General features: G+C 41.5%; 1 protein-coding gene across 1 annotated transcript in view; it reads right to left on the reverse strand.

The window, feature by feature from the left end:
- The window catches only part of Efhb (EF-hand domain family member B), a 62,704-nt gene extending 40,415 nt beyond the window's left edge, over positions 1–22,289 (reverse strand). The window contains exons 1-5 of the mRNA XM_021185791.1: positions 21,417–22,289; positions 11,647–11,709; positions 10,670–10,813; positions 8,371–8,551; positions 4,337–4,447 (exon numbers count right to left, since the gene is read on the reverse strand). Of these exons, the coding sequence (XP_021041450.1) occupies positions 4,337–4,447; positions 8,371–8,551; positions 10,670–10,813; positions 11,647–11,709; positions 21,417–22,265 (1,348 nt within the window). The 5' untranslated portion in view covers positions 22,266–22,289. The remainder of the gene's footprint in view (positions 1–4,336; positions 4,448–8,370; positions 8,552–10,669; positions 10,814–11,646; positions 11,710–21,416) is intronic.
- Between the last annotated feature and the right edge of the window lie 1,601 nt (positions 22,290–23,890).

Here is a 23,890-nt window from a genome sequence, read left to right on the forward strand (position 1 = left end):
TTCTTCTAGGCAAAACAGGACCGATGGACATGCGAACTCACAGAGGCTGGGGCATCGTGCACACAGCCTGTACAGGTTCAAACCACATCAGTCCCAGAGCTAAGAGGTGGAAGTGGACATGAGTTCTCATCCCTAACCAAGAAATTATCTCCAATTGACAACCACTTGCAAAGGGAAAAAATAGCTTTCTCCAGTGGAGTCTTACTGGGTACATAGACCACACTGAAAAGCAGGCCCAGTAGAAGATGGTCAAAACAAAACAAACTTACGGTATTTTTGTAGACCTTTTGTCTTGCATGGGCTTGTTTGAGTATTTTTTATCTTAATGTCATGTGCTTGTACATTATGGTTTAAACTTTTCTGTTTTTATGGGGCGTGTGTCGCGCACACACGCCCATGCACACTTGCGTATTTCTTTTGTCTTTTCCTTATTTTTTTCTTTTATTCTGGATTTTGGCTTCTTCTTTGCCTGATTTCTAAATGTATAGATAAATAAGGCTCAGCGTTTGATGGGTGATGGTGGGGATGATCTGGGGGAGCAGAAACTGTGATCAGAATACATTGTATGAAAAAATTCCTTTCAGTAAAAGTAATGGAAAACCTGATGTAGATAATAATATGGAAAATATTACAAAATATTCCATGGGACAAAACAAATTAAGTGGGAATATATAGACGTATATATACATATCTATTGTACACTAAAGTACATACACAAACCAGGCATGGTGGTATACACCTGTAATCTCAGTATTTGGGAGGCTGAGGCAAGAGGATTCGATGCCAACTATACAGTGAGTCTGGGGCTGGCCTGAACCACATGGGAACCTCTGTCTCAAAAAAGAAAAGGAAAAAAGAAGAAAAAAAAACTAGAAACTGTGAGAAATCTTTCTGAATACTATCTACTTCTATATAGTTTATATTTATTCAAGAAGTAGCTATCATTTCAGCAGTAAGTGCATTTTAAAGACTTTACTGATCTTGCTGCCACTGAACATTGACCCTGATGTACTATTTAAAGCAACACATTTCTGAGCTTCGTCTGCTTGTTTGCTTGTCTGTTTATTATCTTACTATGTAGTTCTGGATGTCCAGGAACTCAGTATGTAGCTCATGCTGGCCTTGAACTCAAAGTTCCTCCTGCTTCTGCAACCCAAGTGCTAGGATTAAAGGCATGTACCCTCACGTGAAACTTATCTTTATTTTAGTTATGTATTTATGTAGGAGTAAGGGTGCATGAGGGTAGGTGCCCCTGCAGCCCCGATAATGGTGGGATACGCCTGGAGACAGAGTAACAAGTGGTTGTGAACTACCTAATGTGAGTGCTCGCAACCAAAATCTGGCCTGAAAGAGTAGTGCACAATTTCAACCACTCAATCATTGCTCTAGTCACTTAAGTGACCAATCCTAAATGTATATCAGATTCCATGAAACCATGAAGGGTCAGATTTTATTTATCTAAACCTAGATGCTTCAATTAAATTCAATAGATAAAGGCTACAAAAATGTTCAGCTTATCAACTGTAGTTATCTTGGGCTAATGATATTACAAGGCAACATTTGCTTTTTCTTCATTTTTAATATCCAAATTCTCTACAATGAGTTTAAGCCTTAGTACCATTAAAAAAAAAAGGAAATATAGATAATGTAACTTTCAAAAGGCTAATGTACCTTCCATAAAAATCAGCAAATGAAGACAATTTTGACCTCATTTTTGTCTGTTAAAGCTGATCTAGGTATAGTTTTAATACTCTTGTGTGTGTGTGTGTAGTGTGCATATAATGTGTGTGATATATATGCCAATGCACAGCTAGGCTAGCTGGCCTGAGTTCTGCCAGGAATATTCCAAACTGGAATTACAGACCCACAATACTCTACTCAGCTTCACTCAGTTCTGAAGATATAAACAACTCCTCATCTTGTGCAGCAAGCACTTTACCCACTAAACAATGTATTCAGCCCTATTCTAGATAGTTTTAAAGCATTCACCAATTTATACACACACACACACACACACACACACACACACACACACACACACATTTAGTTATGGTTACCATTTGTTGTTGCTGTTTTGTTATAGGTTGTTGCTATTCTGAAACAGGGTCTTATGTAGCTAAGGATAGCCTATAACTCCTAGTATCCTCCTGCATAAGTCATCCTGGTCAGCTCCAAATTAAGCATTCTGACAAAACCAGGTATAGTGGCACATTCCTATAATCGCAGCACGTGAGAGCTGGAGCCAGGAATATCAGAAGGTCAAGGCAGCCTTCAGCTACATACTAAATTTTAGACAAAATGTTATTTTCATAAAAACTGTGGGAGGACAGAAAGTATAAAGGAAAGAGAGGAAGGCAGGTCATAGAGAGAAAGATAATGAGTCATAAGGAAAGACAAGAAGTCAAGGGCAGGAGGAGGATACTGTGTTCAAGTGACCAAGGGCAGCAGCCGTTGAAGACAGAAGTAGAGACTATCCATCCTCGGGAACACATTAAGGAGTCTAGAAACCAGCAGAGATTAGCTAAGAAGACAGAAGCAGACTCCAGACGGGGCTTTCTCAAGACCCAACTCAGAGTCTAATCACTTCATTATTCTATCAAGACTACACTGACATATTTTTAATTCAGATGTATTTTACGGCACTATAACATTTATGTTGCCCCTTAAACTCATCCTAGTACTGTGGGGCTATTAGACAAGATCACTAAGAAGCTGATAGTGGTTGTTCTAGGCACCAAACTAAGCTTTTTTGCATGTACTCAACTCACACAAGATCACCATGCCACTCAAGAACCAAGACGGATTGAGGATCGGATGTATAAACTACTCAAGTTTTAAGACAGGAAATGAGTGAATGAAAATTTAAACCTAGGGGGCTAGTGAGATGGCTCAGTGGGTAAGAGCAACAACTGCTCTTCTGAAGGTCCAGAGTTCAAATTCCAGCAACCATATGGTGGCTCACAACCATACGTAACAAGATCTGACTCCCTCCTTCTGGAGTGTCTGAAGACAGCTACAGTGTGCATACATAGTAAATAAACAAATAAACAAATAAACAAACAAATAAATACATACATTTAAACCTAACCTGTCCAATTCATAATCCTACACACTTGACCAAGATTGGTGTTGCATGCCTCCAGTCTTAGCTAGGTGGGGGGCTGAGAAGGAAAGATTACTTAAGTCTATGAGTTCAAAAGCATCCTAGGCAATGAAGATTCTTTCTTAAATGTAGTAAGGGGTGGGGCTGACATTCTAATAAGTAATCACTAAAGTTAAAAGCCACTAAATAAAATAAGTCCGCATAACATTTCCTCTTTCTCAGCTGACATTGCCCTTTATTTATTATTGTTGTGCCTTTGCATGATGAGGTGAGAAGTGTACCCCAGTGTACATGTAGAGGTCAGAAAACAACTTTCCATATTCTGCTCTCTCAAGCCGGTTTTGTGGGTTCTGAGGATTAAATTCTGGTCACCAGATTTTTGTTTGTTTGTTTCGCTTTGCTTTGTTTTGTTTTATGTGGGTTCTGGGGATTAAACTCTGGTGGCCAGGTTTGCATGGTAAACTCCCTTACCCAGTGAACTATCTCCCTATGATTTTTTTATTTTAATAATACATATATGTCTGCATTTCTTTTATTGTTGTTCTTGTGGTCTTGAAGCAAAGTCTCACTCTAGCCCAGAGGGAACTAGAATTCTCTCTATAGAACAGAGTGGCCTCAAACATCTGGCAAGAATTCTCTCTATAGAACAGAGTGGCCTCAAACATCTGGCAGTCCTCCTACCTCAGCTTCCTGAATGCTGAGACTATAGGAGTGAGTCACCATACCCAACGATTTCTTTTCATTCATTCATTCATTCATTCATTCATTTTTGAGGCAAGGTCTCACTATATAGCCCAGAGTGCCCTGGAACTCACAGAGATTTGTTTGCCTTGGCCTCCAAGAGTGCTGGGATTAGAGGCCTGTGACACCATTCGGGGTACTTGCTTGTTAGCTTGCTTACATTCTTCTTTTTTAAATATAAAGCTTCACTATGCATACCATGCTAACCTCAAACCCACAATCATCTTTCAGGCTCTTGAGAACTGGGATTATAATCACCTACCTTCATGCCTAGCTACATTTTAAGAATATATTTTAAGAATGTGATGCGTTTGTCTACATGTGCCCAACTACCATGTTTTGCGATGTTATGAATAATAGTAAACTGCCATGTATGGATCAACTGCATCATTCATGAGGTGTCCAACTTCATGAACATTATGCACTGTGCTTTTCTTGACAAATTTGAGAGTCTCACATCCTTAGCCCCACTTCATACTGGATGAGACTTACCTGCAAAATAATCATTGTGAGAGACAGTGTACAAATCATGTCCTTCCTGTCCTTCTTTAAGCACATCTTCAAAGGATTTCGATGGATTCACAGTGTCACGAACAGACAGTTCTGAAGAAAGAATCAACAAGATCAACATTAAGGACTCCTGGCTATTGGTTGTGTATATAAACTACAGCCAATGACCATCAGTTTGGTCTGATGGGTTCATGAGCTACACAGAATGCCTGGAAGATCACATTGCCAATTAAACAAATATCAGCAAAAGATGAGCTGTACATGGTGGAGGAAGAAGGACCAGGACTTCAAGGATAGCCTGGGCTACATAGTGAATTTGAGGCCAGGCTAGGCTACATGTGACACTGCCTTAAAAGAGAGGGGCAGGGAGGGAGAGGAGAGACAGAGACACAGAGACAGAGAATAAGGAGGAGGAAGAGGAGGAAGGGAGAAGAGGGAAGGGAGATAGGGAGGAGAAGAGAATAAGTCCATGCATCATTTTGCTGTAGAGCTCTGAGAATTCTGAAGATCAGAATTCTACCAGAGTCATTGGGTTATCCTCAGTCAGCTCCAACTCCAGTTAAATTCTCCGTCCTGAGACTCAAGACATTTCTGGCTTATATTTGTTCCCAACTTCCTAGGCTAATGCAAGCAAATCTGAATTCCAAATTAGAAATGCTGGTGTGACATGTGCAAATTTTGGCAGCTGTAACTTGAAGCAGGAACATGTAGTCTGTTTTGATCTGATTCTCCACTCTCAACATAGCCAGAGATAACAGGGAACTCCAAGAGTCAAGAACAAATTCCTCTTCCCACAATTATCAATTCATATACAGTGACTTGTCTTGTTTCACTTACTATTCTTCAAAGGCTGGGGGTTGAATGTGGGCCTTTATACATACAAGACATTCCCTCCATCACTAAACTGTGTCTCTCAGACAGGATCTGAGTGTGTGTGTGTGTGTGTGTATGTATTTACATACACACATACATTTACATACACACTTGAGATTGTCCTGCCTCAGCCACTTGAGTTCTAGGCACAATACTCCATTTCAATTTAAATGAAAAGTCTTTCTCACAGGTGTATGTGTTTGAATCCTTACCCTGCTAGGTAGCATGGTTTGGACAGGTTGCCAGGTAAGTAGGCTGCTGAGCTGTTATAGCTCAGTCTCATTCTTATCTTCAATTTCCTGATCCATGAATATGTGAGAATTCCAGCTACATGCCTTGGCTGCCATGAACTCCACCATGCCTTCCATAATGGACTGTATTCTCTCAAACCAAATTAGCCCTTCCTTAAGTTGATTCTGCCAGTCACTATATAACAAGAATAGCAGATAATGGATGCCACTATGCCCATCTTACTCAATACCTTTTATTAAAGTTTTCTTTTTTTTTTTTTGTTTTTTTTGTTTTTTTTGTTTTTCGAGACAGGGTTTCTCTATGTAGCCCTGGCTGTCCTGGCGCTCACTCTGTAGACCAGGCTGGCCTCGAACTCAGAAATCCACCTGCCTCTGCCTCCCGAGTGCTGGGATTAAAGGCGTGCGCCACCAACGCCCGGCTTATTAAAGTTTTCTTATTTGAAACAGGGTCTCTTGTAGCTCAGGGTGGCCTTAAACTCCTGATCTTCCTACCTCTGCTTCCCAAATGCTGGAGTTATAGGCACATGCCACTGTACCTGGCTGTTACCTAATAATCTTTTAAATGTAACCCCACTCCCTGTTCCCTGCTCCCCATCAATCTGTCAATATATATTACTATGTTAATCTCACCAGCCCTCTTTGGCTTTTCTATTGGGAACTGAAGTCTGTGAATTAATAGCTAATGATAACAGAAGTTGGTGATAGACTACTTGCCTACTTGTATGAGACCCCAGGCCCAATCTCCAGCAATGTAATGAATCCAGAGAGAGTGGGTACGGGGAGTAAGAGGGAGAAGGGGAGAGGAAGAAAGAGGGAGGGAGGGAGGGAGGGAGGGAGGGAGGGAGAAAGAGAAAAAAAATATGTTCAAATAATATGAAAAGCTAGTGTAGTAGACATATCAACACGCACAGCATTGTCCCACACAGGACAGAGTTGGAAGGTCTGAAGCTCCAGGTCTATCTGGGCTATACAGTGAGTCCTGTTTTTAAAACAAAAGGTAAAAGATCACTGAGGATGCAACTCAGAAGACTTGACTAGCTTGCTCAGGGCCCAAGATTCCATCCATAGTAGAGAACACGCTCCTATAAAATACTACTTGAAGTTTAATTAAAATTTACTTGGAGATTTTTAGATGTTCATGCTTAATATTCAAAAACATATTATGATATGTTTCTCTCATTGGGTAGATGTACTGGCCAGTTTTGTGTATCAACTTGACACAGGCTGGAGTTATTCCCGAGAAAGGAGCTTCAGTTGGGGAAGTGCCTCTGTGAGATCCAGCTGTGGGACATTTTCTCAATTAGTGATCAAGGGGGAGGTCCCCTTGTGGGTGGGACCATCTCTGGGCTAGTAGTCTTGAGTTCTATAAGAAAGCAGACTGAGGGCTGGTGAGATGGCTCAGTGGGTAAGAGCACACCCGACTACTCTTCCAAAGGTCCGGAGTTCAAATCCCAGNAAACCACATGGTGGCTCACAACCATCCGTTAACAAGATCTGACTCCCTCTTCTGGAGTGTCTGAAGACAGCTACAGTGTACTTACATATAATAAATAAATAAACCTAAAAAAAAGAGTTAAAAATAAAAGGCTAAAAAAAAAAAGAAAAAAGAAAGTAGACTGAGCAAGCCAGGGGAAGCAAGCCAATAAGTAATATCCCTCCATGGCCTCTGTATCAGCTCCTGCTTCCTGACCTGCTTGAGTTACAGTCCTGCATCCTTTGGTGATCAACAGCAGTATGGAAGTGTAAGCTGAATAAACCCTTTCCTCCCCAACTGCTTCTTGGTCATGATGTTTTGTCCAGGAATAGAAACCCTGACTAAGACAGTAGATATCTTAAATGATAATTCAAGCCCCACAGTGTGGCTTACATCTGTAATCCCAGTGCTTGGAAAGTAGAGGGACACAGGTCAAGTGCAAGCATGAGGCTGGGAGACACCTTATCTTGAAACACCCAGTAAGTAAGTAAATAACTCAAGGAAGATCATTTAGTTGAACTTAATGACGACAATATTCTTCAAGTGTTCTGACAGAAAGGCTGCTGGCACATAGTACTTCAGGATCTCTGACCACAGTGAGAATCCTGTGGGTTGCCAAGCATGGTGGTCAATGTCTTTCATCCCAGCACTTCAGAGGCAGAGGAAGGTGGATCTCCAAGAGTTCCAAGTTTCAAAGTCAGTGTGGTCTACATAATGAGTTCCAAGTCAGGCAAGGCTACCTACTGTGAGCACCTTGTCTCAACGCACACACATACATACACACACACACACACACACACACACACACAAATAAATAGCAAAATCCACAGGTTTCTCTCAGATGGTTCCAATGTCCAATGGAGGTAATAATGATCTGTTTTGCTTTCAGGAATTCAATGAAGCATACAGAAACAGTATTTCTTTTGATATGTGAATCATTATATCCATTGATGCAGAAAGTAAGTATCATAAAGTAACCTAAAAATAAAGAAAAATTAACAAGAGGGGAGGGAGGTATACAAGAAGAAAGGAAGAGAGGGAGATCCTGCTATGATACCATCCTTTACTTGCACCTGGAGTACTTCAATCATCTCTCTTTGTGCGACACTCTTCAGGTACCATGGCAAGATACCCACTAAGTAGAAAAGTAGTATAGATTTAAATAAAAGCAGAAAACTGAAAGCAAACAATGCAAACATGAGATTGTAGTTAGGGGACAGAGAGGATGTGATGTTGTCAGCAGGACTTGATAGAAGGAGAGAATGGCCCAAGCAGACCACAGACCATGTGTGAAGACTATGTTCATCTTTCATCATTAACAATCCTTCACACCATCGACAAAAAATATACCAGTGACATATTTAATCCAGTTTCATAAGACGTATTTCCCACCTCCTCCTGTCCCTTATTTTTACTACCTCTGATAGTCGGTGTCCCTAATGTTGTGTTGATCACATCCATTCCTTTAGGCAATCCTGGTGTTTGATCGTGAGATTTTCCCAATGGTGCTCGTTGATGGCTAAAATATATAGATTCTTTTTTGTCTTTAATTTTCTGTTGAAACGTGGTAATGGGCTGTGGGTTTATCAATGATCCCATCTAAAGAAATTATAGAATGTTCATGTATCGACACAAGTATATGTAAGAAAACTAAAACTCTAATGAGAAGAAAATATGATTAAAGTGCTATTTCCCCATCATCATTGGCTGTGCTCATCTTCCAATGAACTGACGAAATCAGTAATGAAAAGTTTAACAAAGCAGATGCAAAACTTTCAGCTAGGACTGGGGGAACTGAAGTACCAGGATACTAAGCTCCAGGCAGGCATGGACTACAGAAAGAGTGCAAGACGAGATGGAGAATGGTTCAGTAGTGGAGTGCTCATGAGGCTGTAAGTTCTAACCACAAAGCAGAAAATAAAAAAGGACTAGAGATGTAGCTCAGCAATAGAGCACTTGCCTAACAGGTACAAGACCACAGGGTCAATCCCCAGCATTAAGTAAATATATAGATAAGTATGTACATATATACATACATACATAATTACATACATACATAGATACACAGATACATAGATACATACATATACATACATACACACACATACATACTTAATTACATAATTACATACATAGATACACAGATACATAGATACATGGGTAGATATATACATATATACATACATACATACATACATACATACATACATACACAGGCAAATAAATTTAACTTTCCTACATTGGTGGTGCTAACAACTTATGGAAGGAGTTTCCAGGTTATTGATGCAAATACACAAGAACAACAGGTATGACAAGCACAGAACACAAAATCATTTCCACCAACTTTCTCAGACATATGAAACCCAGATTGGGCCTAATGACACAGTACTGTAATCCCAGCCCTTAAGTAACAGAGGCAGGAAGATTGAGGCCAACCTGGACTACAGAGTTAAAAACTTCAAATAACAAAAGATAAAAATGACAGAAAGCACTGGGCATGGTGTGGCACATACCTTTAATCCCAGAACTGTGGAGGAAGAGGCAGGTGGATCTGAGTTCAAGGCCAGTCTGGTCTACAAAGCAAGTTCCAGGATAGCTATGGCTATGTAGAAATATCACTGCCTCAAACAAACAAACAAACAAAAAGCAGGGGAGAGATAGACAGGAAGAGAAAGACAAGAGAGATAGATACTGGGCCTAGTACATTGTCTCAAAAACAGAAAAGGACCTGAGGCATGGATCAGCAAGTAAAAATACCGCCACAAGAGCCTACCAGTATAACTTTGATCCCCAGAAACCATGTAAGGAAAGAGGGAATCAACTCTACAAAGTTGTCCTCTAAGTCCCTACATGCATGCCCACACATAAAGCATGCCCTACGCGCACACGCGTGTGCACACATACACACACATATACACACACACACACTAAAAATTAATCAATGAATTTTTTTTATGGCCAAGATGGCTCAGCAAGTAAGGGAGCTTGCTGCCAAGGCTGATGATCTGAGTTTAGTCTCCAGAAATCACTTGATAGAAAGAAAGAACTGACTGTCCAAGTTCTCATCTGTCCTCCACACAGGTGCTGTAGCACATGTACACACACACACACACACACACACACACAATGTGGGAAAAGGTTTTTAAACAAAAACATAGAGGGTTGATGATAGGTCTCAATAGTAGTATTTACCCAGAATACAGAATACCCCGAGTTCCAGCTTTAGCCCCACCAATAAATAAACTTAATAAACTGAAATAAATCAAAGGGGATAACAAATATAGAAGAAAAGGTAGGAAGGTAGATAAATAAGCAGTTAGAGGACAGTTATATCCTGGCAGTCAGCATCAAATATTTTGTGATCCAGTCAAGCTCTATAGATGCTCTCTGTAGGGCTTCGGGCAAAAGGAGCAGGCCTATTCTCTTAATGGCTAATAAGGTATTCATTCCGACATTTGTCTTTACTTGGAAAATGGGATGTCACAGCCTCATCCCATCTGAGGATCAGGGAACTCTGGGTTTGAACTGCTGCTTCCTTCGCCCATTCTTAGTTACTTGAAAACACAACCCATTGCCCAAGACTAGTGTTTTTAGAAGCCAGAATGAGGAAGGAAAATACCCATAATAATTATGAATTTCACTTACACCTTTATTTGTACAACTTTCTAACTTGGTAAATTAATAATTAATGTAGGGGGAAAAAAGAGAAAGGTTTACCGGTATTGAGATTTTAGATCTTAGTCCATGTGTCAAATAAGGTGCAATTTGGGGGTCATTTGCTCTGCCATAAAATACTCTTTCTGCTCCAGCAGGTGGATATCTGAAGTTGAAATACTTCTTTGCCTCTGGGGGAGTCATTAGCTGGGGAAAGTGAGACAAAGAGACATATAAATCATGAGTTTCAAAACATCAACTCAGCTTCCCTAGCCAGTGATGGCTTCCTGCACCTGAAAACTAGGACACACCCTCTAAACTGTGTTTACTGGTGGAAAAACAATGCTTTAAATATTATTCTTAGGGGGTCTGAAGAGATGGCTAAGTGCATAAGAGCGCTTGTTGCTCCTGCAAGAGGACCCAGGTTTAGTCCCAGTACCCACATGTTGGCTCATTGCTCTGAAACTCCAGATCCAGGGGATCTGATGATCCATTCTAACCTCTGTGAACACCAGGTATGTACCTGATGAACAGGCAAAGTGCTCATACACATAAAATAAAAATTAATTTTAAAACACTTTTAAGACTATAATGTAGGCGACTGGAAAAGACTAAGTAGTTACACGAGCAGTTGCTGCTTTTCCAGGGGCCCTGAGTTGGGTTCCCTGAACCCACATGTTGCACAGAACCACCTAGCACACTATCAACAAAGATTCCATGCCATTTTCTGGCCTCCACACATGTGGCTTACAGTCACGCAGACATCCCCCGCCCTCCCCTGCCCACAAACATCCAGGTTACAAGTATCTCATAATTCCTACTGAAATACATTGACTCTTAGAATTTTTGGTAAACTAGAAATGTATATTTTCATTTTCATTTTCTTGGATGAATGTGGAGCAATAGATATCGCCAAAATAGAGTAAAGATTCAAAACTGGCCACGTTACATCTGTGCACCCTTTCATGAAGAAAGCTGAGAATCTAGTCTCCCTACAACTCATATTTGAGGAACAAACAGGAAGACTGGGACGTGCTCACCCTCGGAAGCTTCTCGGTCAAACAGGTTGCAACTCTGTATCCAACGGGCTTAACTTTTCCTGCCTTAGAGGGAAAAACAAAACGTTGCTCGTTTCAGGGTCAAGAAGGCATGGTTAAGGAGTGGAATGTATTTTAAACTTGGGCTGTACCTAAAAAACGCTACAAATGCTACTAAACTAAAACAAGGGGACAATTGAAAAGATAGTAAACAAACAAGTAGCAGAAATGCATCCCAGTAAAATCAGGCGTGGTGGTGCACACCTTTAATCCCAGCACTCGGGAGGCAGAGGCAGGTGGATTTCTGAGTTCCAGGCCAGCCTGGTCTACAGAGTGAGTTCCAGGACAGCCAGGGCTATACAGAGAAACCCTGTCTTGAAAAACCAAAAAAAGAAAAAAGAAAAAGAAAAAAAAAGAAAGAAATGCATCCAGTAATTCTGTCCCGTTGTGCAGTGCTTACCTGTTGGAAACATTGTTTTGTGGTAAATCTCCAACCTAAATATGCCCCCGGCAATGAAAACACAACTCAGTTAATATGAAGACATGCTGTGCACCTAGATTGGGCAGTTCTACCGCTACACTACCATCTTCCACATTTTATGAGACCCCTTAGAATTTGTGGTTTCTCCAGGCCATGTGCTTCTGCTCTGCTTTTCTACTTCTTCCTCCTTCTCTGTGTCTTTTCCCTCTTCCATGGAATCAACATCAAACATAATGAGCCCCAGGGCTATCCACAGCATTTCCCTCTTTCTTTCCAATTAAAAGACTATTTATCTCAGATATAATTGAACATAACTATTACTATTTTGTAATTTATAAAGTACAACAGACCTAACACCCAGTCCATCATCTTTGTTAATTAAATAGAACCTCTGTCATCTACCCTTACTTAAAAGACTATAGTTCTGCACCTGGCTATGTCTTGGCTCTAGATTGAATGCCATCTGAAAACCATCCTCTCAAATCTGTTCCTCTCCAAGTATAAAGCCTGGATTGGCTAGGAGACTATGTAGTTTTTCAGCCCCATCAGAAATCCAAGAAGGACTGGTATTAACTGAAAATATATAGGACGCCTAACATAGCTTCCAAAACTTAGCCAATTTATAGAGACCGCTGGTCACTTGGACCCTTACTTCAACACATTGGAGCATCAGTCTTCAGCCTATTGGCCAGGGTCATCTGACAGACTTAGAGAAACAGGAATAATAAGGACTAGCCTACTCTGTCTCCGCAGAATCAAGCTGTCCTAACCTGTAATTGTGTCCTTTCTTTGGACAGCATTATTTCTGTAGATGAAATGAGGCAATTCTTGCCTAGTGGCTATCTCACCACAACTGGAGTAACTCAAAGATGCTCAGTTTCTTCTTTGAATCCAAGACAGGGAAAGCTGTGAGGAGCAGACTAGTCTCAACAACAAGTGAATAAGTAATCATTAAATGTCACATTCTGTGGACTTCTGACATTTTTGAAAGCCAACTATCTTTGTGAAGTAATCTAGACTGTTCTCTGTTACCTACTCTCAGCCATTTCTAATTAAAATAACTGAAAAGTCCCTAACAATAAACTCAGAGCCATGAATTCCCTATTTGGCCCTTAACTCACAAGCTTAAACATCTCAGATCTGTTTATAATAACATCAATAGAAGGACTGGGTCCAAGCCCTGTGCTTCAAAATTTTTAGTATCAAAGACAACCTATAATAACCCACTAAGTTATTATAGGTTGGGAAGGGTAGGGAAATGGGGGAGTTGGTTGGGGTTGGCCTTAAGAAGGCCACACCAATGATTGTATTAGTCTCTGATGTCTGTGTCCTGACTGGATCCAGATGAAAAACCAAGACATTTAGGAGTTCAGGCAGGTCAGTTCAGCATGCCTGATGATGAAATTCACCAAGGCTGTATATTCTGTAATATATAAATCTCAAAACAAAGTTTTAGTATCATCAAGATAACCTTTTTGTTTGATTCCCTGGAATCTAGTTCCTCAGGGGGTCTCCCACTATCAAATCTGATCCATATAACTCTGGAAGGTGTAAATACCTTAATCACCTTTGCCAAAAACACAATGACAAAACCTTTTCCCCAAGTCAGCAAATCCTTCAGCCATAACCAGGAAAACCTGTAGCTTGCCCTCTGTCCCAGAGGAACAATAAAACAACCACAATACTCAGAATCACACACATTTTAGCCTATTCAGGCCTTTCTAATTTGTCATGTCAGGATATTAACCCAAAATTCCTGTGGAGCCCACGTTAGACAGAATATGAATCTCCTGCAGACTTTATCATATCATCTTTAAAACAATTGATTTCATACTTCTATTTTCCTTTCCTTTCTCCTTTCCTTTCCTTTTTCCTTTTCTTTCCATTTTCCATTCCTTTCCTCTTCCCTTTCCTATCCTTTCCTCTTCCCTTTCCTATCCTTTCCCCTTTCCTTTCCTTTCCTTTCCTTTCCTTTCCTTTCCTTTCCTTTCTATATCTGGTTATAAGAGGCAGCTTGTCAAACCAGGATTTAAACACAAAATTCCTGTGGAGCCCATGTTAGACAGAATATGAGTATCCTATAAGTCTTATTAGAGCAATATATCCTTATACCATCTTTAAAGCAATTAATTCAAACTTCCACTAATATCTGCCTATAAGAAGCAGATAGTTTTTCATTGTTAAGCTCTCTGCCTAGCACAGCAATCCTGTTATACCATCTCTCTGTTGTACTTGCTACCTTGAGCCACAGACATTTATTTGATACCTATTATAATATTTATCTGTTATGCTTTCTACATGAAGCCACAGACTTCTACTAATTAATACCTGTTCATAGCAGGCGATCATCACTGCTCTACTTGGAGTCAGTGACTAATATTCCCTATCTGGTTCTGAACCACAGGTGAAATTTCCCATAATAAATAAGCTCTCTGCCTAGAGCAACCATCCTGTCTGTTGTGCTCTCTACCAGGAGCCACAGACATTTATTTAATTAATACCTATTATAATATCTATCTGTTATGCTCTCTACCTAGAGCCACAGACTTCAATTAATTAATACCAGTTCATAGCAGGTGATTATCACTGCTCTCTCTACTTGGAGTCAGTGTCTAATATCCCCTATCTAGTTCTGAACCACAGGTGAAATTTCCCATCTTCAAGTATCAAAAGGTTCTATTTCTCTCTTTATATCAATGAATTATATGGTCCAGAGCCTTTTGTACCTTTGTTTCCTGATTCTTTATTCACAGGGAAGAACTGAATGTAGAAAGACACTCCTTGTCTGTGTCTCTTTTTGGGGTTGGGGGAGGCAGGGTGGGGAGCGAAGGATACAGGGAAGCAAACACAGAAAGGCTCTGTCAGGTGTAGATGCCTCTCTGCCATTCTCTGTAGGCTCCTCAAACCCAGTCAACTTCAAATCCACCCTGCTGCAGCCTATATTACTGCCCAAGCCCCCATTCAGGAGTTGTGAGGCAGTAAATTTTTATCTCAGGTTAGTTGAGTTCAAATCAATATATTGGGCAACATTTTGTTGTGGTAAATCTCCAATCCAAATCTGCCCCCACAATGAAAACACAACTCAGTTAATATGAAGACATGCTGTGCACTTAGATTGGGCAGATCTACCACTATACTACCATCTTCCACATCTTCTGAGACCCCTTAGAATTTGTGGTTTCTCCAGGCCATGTGCTTCTGCTCCGTGTTCCTCCTCCTTCCTCTCCTCTGCGTCCTTTCCCCCTTCCATTTTCTCCTCCCTCTATCTCTCCACCTTCCCTCTTACCTGCCCAATCATCAGCTCTCCTTTATTTTACAAATTAAGGTGAGAAGCAGGCTTACAGGAAATCACCTGATTGCTGACTCATTCCTTGTTTGCAGCCACTCACAGGAGAAAGGAATTAACATCAAATATAATTAGCCCCAGGGCTATCCACAACAACTCTGTGTTTCTTTTTCTGGTTTGTCTAGGTGTGGAACAGGCTTTGTAGTGCAGGATCACCTTGAACTTCTAATACTTGCCTGCCACCTCCCCAGCACAGAGATTACAAGTGTGTGTAATGTCAACGGGCTTTTTATTCTCTCTCTTTTTTGACAGAGGATTTCACTCAAATTTATGGCAGTCCTTCTGCCTCTGCCACTTTGGTGCTGCGATTACAAACATTAACATGCTTGACCACAAAAAAAATCTTAACGTTTTTTCACTTGTTAATTATTTCATTTCCAAATGTATGAAATATATGTGTGTTTCAAACAAATTTGTTTTAAGGTACAGATCTTATGTAGCCCAGGCTGGTCCCTAAATCATACTTCCCAGTGTCAGCCTCTAGAATTGAACAAACTCTCACAGAAGCCCAGAAAATATTTTCATACTTACTAGCATGTTACTTGTAGTTCCTAGAGAGAATGATTCAAATAGTACTTGGCTATGCCCACTTATTTGTAACTTGGGTCTTATCTGTCCTTCCATTGCTCATAGCAAAGTTAGAAAGAATCTACTCCCAAAACCACAACACATATCTGTTTCCCCTTTATCTATTTCAAAGTGGATGATATTTTTACATTTGTGCACATTACTCTTTTAAAAACTGAAAGGATTGGAAACTAAGCATGACTGGTCATTCCTGTAGTCCCAGACTCAAGAGCCTGAGACAGGGGTATTCCCAAGAGTTCAAGGCCAGCGGGAATTACAATAGCAAAATCCTGTCCAAAACAAATAAAAAGAACAGGAACTTAGAGATATAGCTCAGTTGGTAGAGAGTCAATCAGACATGCATGAAGTTCTGGGTTTGACCACCAGCACTGCACAAACCAGGCATCGTAGCGCACACCTGCAATATTAGCACTTGGGAGGTAAAGGCAGGAGAATTGGATATTTAAAGTCATCTTCGGCTACCTAGAAAGTCCAAGACTAGCCTGAAATTCATAAGACTCTGAAAAAAAAAACTCAAAGAATCAAAATATCTTTAACACTTAATATCAAAATATTTTTATCACTTAAAAACATGCAATGGAATTTTGAGCTGAAGTTAACAAGAACCAACAGACATAGTATGAGTCCCGTTCCTTATCCTTGCTCTGCTAAAGGTAGGATTCTGACTTGCTTCTATGAAGTGTCCCACAACTCAACAAGAACAACTCTTAGCACCAGATGATTCTGCAGAAACACACTTCTGGTTTCATTCTATTGCTGTGATAAAACACTAAACAAAATCAACATAGGGGAGTAGCACATTTATTTGGCTTACACTTCCAGGTGACAATCTATCATTGTCAAGGGGACTTGGGGCAGAAACTCAATCAGACCTACCTGCTATTTGACACACCACCTCTGATGAAGGAACGCACAGTCAAGAGAAGACAGAAGAAACGATGGAAGCACACTGCTTGATGGCACATTCACTCATGCTTAGCATTCTTATGCAGCACAGGAACACTTGCCTGGGGAAAGGTGCCGCCTACAGTGGGCTGGGCCCTCCTCCATCAATTAGCAATCAAGGCAATTCTTCTACAAACATGTCTACAGGTACTACAGGTCAATCTAATCTGGGCAATTTCTCACCTGAGATTCCCTTCTACACTGACTCTAAGCCAATGGTTCTCAGCCTATAGGTTACAACCCCTTTGGTGGTCATATGACCATTTCACAGAGGTTGCATATCAGATATCAGATATTTATATTATGATTCATAACAGCAAAATTATAGTAATGAAATAGCAATGAAAATAATTTTATGGTTGAGGGTCACCACCATAACAAGAAGAACTATATTAAAGGGTCACAGCATTAGGAAGATTAAGAACCACTCCTCTTGGCTATGTCAAGGTTAAGTACACACAGTCTCTACCAAAATAGCCTGTGTCTTGCATTATTTATCCCTAAATATTTCCTAGATGCATCTCTACAATTTATCATTCCTTGAACTAACTCTCTCTCTCTCTCTCCTCTCACTCTCTCCCTCTTTCTTTCTCTCTGTCTATTTCCTCCTTCCTCACTGCCTCTTCCATCCTCCCCCCTCCTACCACCTTCTCCCATCTCTGTATTGCCCAACTGGTCTGAATTTACCATCCCATCCTCTCATCTCAGGTTCCTACGTAGTTGGGATTCATAGATGTGAGCCACTATGACCAGCTTCTCAACCTCTCTTTTGTTGAAGTGCTAATAAGTCCCTAAGTCTAACAATCATTTTGAGGCTCCCACATTTTCTGTGAACCCCTGTGCCTATAATGATGTGCAACTTTTCTGCTTAATCTTTCTTATGATAGTTTAATTCATATTTCTGCAGCTCATAAACTGAAAATAGCAAGTATAAAAGCTTGCCTCTGCAATAATTCAGTGAAAACAACCTCATGGGTTCTGATCCCAAACCAAACAAAATGACTTTGCATTTATAGTGAAATGTTTGTTTATTAAATAATGAAAAAAAGACCATTTTTCAATGTTGAAAAAACTGTGTGTAGCATGGAATTTGGTGGGAAAAAAAAATCAAAGAAGGGTGCAGACCTCAGCTCTCTGTTGGCCTTATTAGCCATGTTTAAACACTGCTAGCTACTCATTCCTTCGCTTCGCTTTCTTTTGTTCTTCAAGACAATTTCTCATTCTATATCCAGGCTAGCCTGAATTTGTGACAATCCTTGTGCCTCAGCCTCCTGAAAGGTGGGATTACAGGTGTACTGACTGGTTTTGTGTGTCAATGTGACTCAAGCTGGAGTTATCACAGAGAAAGGAGCATCCCTTGAGGAAATGCCTCCTTGAGATCCAGCTGTAAGGCATTTTCTCAACTAGTGATCAAGGGTGGGAGGGTCCATTGTGGGTGGTGCCATCCCTTGGCTGGTAGTCCTGGGTTCTATAAGAAAGCAAGCTGAGAGAGAAAGAGGGGGAGAGGGTAAGGGAGGGAAAGAGATGCTTACATGATAGCTCATAACTATAATCTTGACAACTGACAAGGCTGAAGCATGAGCATCACTGAGTTTCCAGGCTAGCCTTCACTTCAGTGTAAGATGAGACTCTGCCTCAAAAGAAAATATTAAAAAGTAAAAGAAAAGAAGAAAAAGAAAGGAAGGAAGGGTAAATGTGTGGATGGAAGAGTGGAAGGTGGCAGACATAGATAATTAAAAACTATGCTCTTTGGAAGCTGTCTTTGTTAGGGTTTTTGTTGCTTCAGTGACACACCATGACCACCATGACCAAAATGCAAGTTGGAGAGGAAAGGGTTTATTTCCGCTTATACTTCCATATTGCTGACCATCATCCAAGGAAGCAGGACAGGAACTCAAACAGGGCAGCAACGTGGAGGCAGGAGCTGAAAGAGAGACCATGGGCTGGGCCCTCTCCCATCAGTCCCTAACTAAGAAAATGCCTTACAGCTAGAACTTCTGGAGGCATTTTTTTTATTAGATATTTTCTTTATATACATTTCAAATGCTATTCCGAAAGTTCCCTATACCCTCCCCCAGCCCTGCTCCCTTACCCACCTACTCCCGCTTCTTGGCCCTGGCATTCCCCTGTACTGAGGCATATAAAGTTTGCAATACCAAAGGGCCTCTCTTCCCAGTGATGGCCGACTAGACCATCTTCTGCTACATATGCAGCTAGAGACACGAGCTCTGGAACTGAAGGGGTCTGCAACCCTATACGCATTTTTTTTTAAATTGAGGTTCACTCCTTTCAGATAATTGTAGCTTGTGTCAGGTTGGCATAAGACCAACCAGCACAAAAGCCAAGGGCCCGAATACACAGAAAAACGTTCGGGTTGTAGCCTTAGACCCCAAATTCTGAGCTACAGCCCTGATTGATCAGTCTTAGGTGTGTGTTCAATAAACCATCCCTGTCTGACTGAAATCAGAGTTTGTGTGGTTTGTGGGGTGATTCCCAGACCCCAACAAACAGTTTCTTCTTTGGGGTGAAGCAAGTATGAAGTCAGCCTGGGCTCTATAACACAACACTTTGTCTCAAAAACAAAAGTGAAGCAGGAACAGTTTTGGTTATCCTGTGGCTTATTTACTATACCCAAACATTACTGAGGAATGGAAGCAGCAGTACTGTGGTGGTTTGAATATACTTGGCCCAATGGAGTAGGTGTGACCTTGTTGGGGGAAGTGTGATCTAGCTGCCTGGAAGTCAGTCTTGTCCTGTCTGCCTTTGGATGAAGATGTAGAACTCTCAGCTCCTCTGTACCATACCTGCCATGCTCCTGCCTGGATAATAATAGACTGAACCTTTGAACCTATAAACCAGACCCAATTAAATGTCCTGAGAGTTGCCTTGGCCATTGTGTCTGTGCACAGCAGTAAAACCCTAACTAAGACAGATAGCTAGAATACAGAATACACGCACTTCGTTGCGTGCTAAGCAGCCAGTCTTCCGCTGATTTGTGAATTGACACCTTCCTTTTATTTCTTGGTTTGGTTGGTTTTGGTTTTGGTTTCTGAGCAGAGTCTCACCTTGTAGCCCAAGTTAGCATGGGATTCATAACAATCCCTCTGTCTTGCCCACCCAAGTGCTTGGATCCCCACCACACCCAGCTCTGATTCTTTCTTCCCTTAAGCCTTTTGCCTATCCTGTTTGTAAAGCATTTCTATGAGATGTGTGATAAAGAATGCATTTCTATGAAGGAAGAAAAAATTTTAATCTCCCTTTTGACACCTGTGAAATATTCACTTCATTCCCTGTCTCCATCACTGGATTAAGCTTAAACCTACAGGGCAAAGGACATACACTTTCCATCTCCTGTTGACCTGGACTCCCACAATGATGACTACAAGAGTTTGCTGAAGACGGACAATGCCAAGTGAACAATGAACATAAAAGACAGGCCTCTCCCCACTCACCATATGAACGTGAGAAATTTTGGTAGTGTCAGGGTGTGAGAGGGTTGAGGAAATGGAGAATGGGGAGAAAATAAAAGTCAAAGGTAGAGAGAGAAGGAAATCAGGAAAAATCACAGGTGTGTAAATGGCAGCAAGCCAACACCTAGAGAAGGGAGGCAGACTCAGAAGACTTCTAAGGAACTTCTGCAAAGAGTCCAGTATCAAAAGGGTTAGAGTCTGTACTGGTGGTGGGCAGTGGTGCCATACACCTTTAATCCCAGTGCTCTGAGGCAGAGGCAGGTGAATCTCTGAGTTGTCCAGAAGACCCAGGGCTACCCAGAGAAACCCTGTCTCAAACAACAACAAAATAACAACAACAACAATATAATTCCATTCTTAATAATAACAACTACAGTCTTTACAAAATAATATTTACTGGCTAGTTTTATGTCAATTTGACACAAGCCGGGGTCATTTAAGAGGAGAAAATTGAGAAAATACTACCATAAGATCAAGCTGTAGGCAAGCCTGTAGGGCATTTTCCTAATTAGTAATTTATGGGGGAGGCCCTAGATTATGGGTGATGCCATTCCTGTGCCAATAGTCCTGGGTTCTACAAGAAAGCAGGCTGAGCAAGCCACGAAGAGCAAGCCAATAAGCAGTACCTGCCCATGGCCTACATCAGCTCCTGCATCTAGGTGTCTGTCCTGCTTGAGCGTTCCTGTCCTGATTTTGATGAGAAAGTGTGATATGAAATCATTAGCTGAATAAATCCTTTCCTCTCCAACTTGCCTTTGGTCATGGTGTTTCAGCATAGCAATAGCAACACTAAGACAGAATCCCAATGAAAACTTTGCTATTTGTCTCTACAAACACAAACCAGCCTCACTACTACATCATCTCAGGAAAGACATGGCTATCCACGAGTTCAAGAGGAAACCCTAGGAGAAACAAACAAACACACACGATAACATGAACTTACACTTGGCCAGCAAGGCACCCGATCAAAGAACTTCCCTGAGTATATGGGCCTGATGTTCCCTGGAGGCTCCACTCCAGGTTCGGTGCTGACGGGCTCCTTTTTCTCTTCCGGTGGTTGGGCAAATGGACATTCAGAAGGTTCTCTTACTAAACCTATTAGAGGCTCTGTATTCTTGGCTTCATCTGATTCCTGAGTTTGTGGCAACCCAATGTCTACCTCCTTAGGGGGCATCTCTGGGTAGGGGTTCACCACTACACAGGTGGGTTCTTTTTCCGGTTCTTTTCTCTGTTCCAAGCCTACAACAGGTTGCTTTTCCACTACAGCATCCGTCCAGGCAGAACCCCAGGCTAAAGGCCTCCTTATGCTCTCTGCCGCCAGTGGACTTGCATGTACTGTACCGAAAGGAGGGTGTAGTGTCCCTCCGTAGCGAAGGCGAGGCGGAAGGCCCTTGTTTTCTAGCCCCACTCTTCCTGGTAACACACCCAGAGGTTTTGGTCCCTGGAAGGCAGAGCCTTTGTGAAGTCCTAAATTACCCATCTCTGTGGGTGTCCCAGAAATAGTATGTCTTTCCAATCCTACTCCAAGAGCATGACAAGGTGGTGATTTTGCTTCTGATGATGCCATCCTCTCCCTCCATTTTCGATCTTGTTCTAGTCTCAAGTCAAACCCTAGCTCCGTGGGAGATTTTGACCCCCTAAGTACCCTGTCTCTTATATCGTCCTTTTGCTCTGGGGTGAGTCCAAGTTCCGAGATTTCAGGTGCTCTCATCCTTCTCAGGGAACTCATCTCTAACGGAGAAGCTGAAGTTTGCAAAGGTTTGGGGGACCCCACTCTCACAAACGAACACATACTCCCAGTACTCCGTGAAGACTGCTTCCTGCCTAGGACACTGGATGGAGTCTGTTTACTCTGTTACCTGGGAAACAGACTTGGGGCGGGGCTTGGCGAGCAATTCTTCCCTGTAACCCGCCCCGCCCATCTCTCTTCTCTCTTTCTTGGTCGTGCTGTCAGGTTTCACTCCTTTACTTTCCCAGAATCCCAGTTTCTGTTTCGTGCTCCTTCACTATCTCTGTTTCTCCTCTCTGTCTCTGCTCCCCCGCTCTCTCTCTCTCTCTCTCTCTCTCTCTCTCTCTCTCTCTCTCTCTCTCTCTCTCTCTCTCTCAATATTATTTTCATTTATGTGTATGCGAGTGTGTGTGTGCAAAAGTTACAAAAGCCAAGATAGTCGCGGGCCCTGGAGAAAGCTTTCAAAGGCTGAGCCATCTCCCCAGTATCAGTCTGTGTTCACCCCGAATCCCCAACTTCTCCCTCACACATTCGGGTGGATACTAAACCTGATGTATGCCAAGTTCTCTTCCGTTTCCCAAGTTATACACTCCTATTTTGAGCTTTAGTAGACTGAGTCAGGCATGGTGCAGTTGCAGAACTCAGGAGGTTGAAGCAGGAGGATAGCCATGAGTTCAATGTCAGCCTAAGGCAAAAGAAACGCGGAAAGAGAAATGGAAGGAGATATAGATACACATGGCTATCAGCTTCTTTACTGGTGATCTGACTAAAAATCATCTTGCAGTGATTGTTCCTTCTAGGTCTTCCCTTTCCCACAAGTATCTCCAGTGCTTGGAGTTATCTTAATGCTAAAGAGTCTGGAATGCACAGAGCCTATAATCTCAGCGCTCAGAGTCAGAGAGGCAAGAGGATCTCTGTGAGTTCCAGGCTACCCTGGTCTACAAAGGTGCTCTAGACTAGCAAAGGCTACTCAGTTAGACCCTCTATCGGAATCACCACCCTCACCCCACCACCCACCCACCCCCAAAACCATCACACATAAGCACCCATGCTCCCTCCCCTACCGTTAATGTTGTGCATCAATCCAGAACCTCAGGCGTGACAGGTAACCTCTCTTCTAATGAGGTAAATCTCCAGCTCTAAAGAATGACTTGAAGGGTCAGGGAGATTGCTCAATGGATAAAAGCTCCACAAACCTGACACCTTCAGTTCAGACACCAAGGCTCGTACACTGACTCCCTTGTCAGAGTTCTCTGACCTCCACATGAGCCCAGTGGCAACCCCAGCCCTACCCCCAAGTAAATTGAAATGTAATTAAAAGAAAAAAACTAAAGAACTACTTTAAATTCTAGGAAGATATATTTTATAGCTGTAATGTAGAAATATCTTTTTTCTTATAGAAACAGTTCAAAGTCCTTAGATAGACTAAGTCTTAGATTATATTCAAATGTACATGTTAAAGTTTGAAGGCTAGGCATAGTGATGCGAGCCTGTAATTGGAACACTCAGAAGAGAAGCAGGGCAATAGCAAGGTCAAAGGCAGAGCAAGTTTATCTGCAGAGCAAGACCCTATCTCCACCAAAAAAGTGGAGATGCAACACAATAAACAGGGCAAATTCAACTTTACTGCTTTTTAATGTGAGATATTCCATAAATTGGAGTTGCTTTTTTTTTTCCTTTTTCTTAGA

Source organism: Mus caroli, chromosome 17, assembly GCF_900094665.2.
Source record: "Mus caroli chromosome 17, CAROLI_EIJ_v1.1, whole genome shotgun sequence".
NCBI lineage: Eukaryota > Metazoa > Chordata > Mammalia > Rodentia > Muridae > Mus > Mus caroli.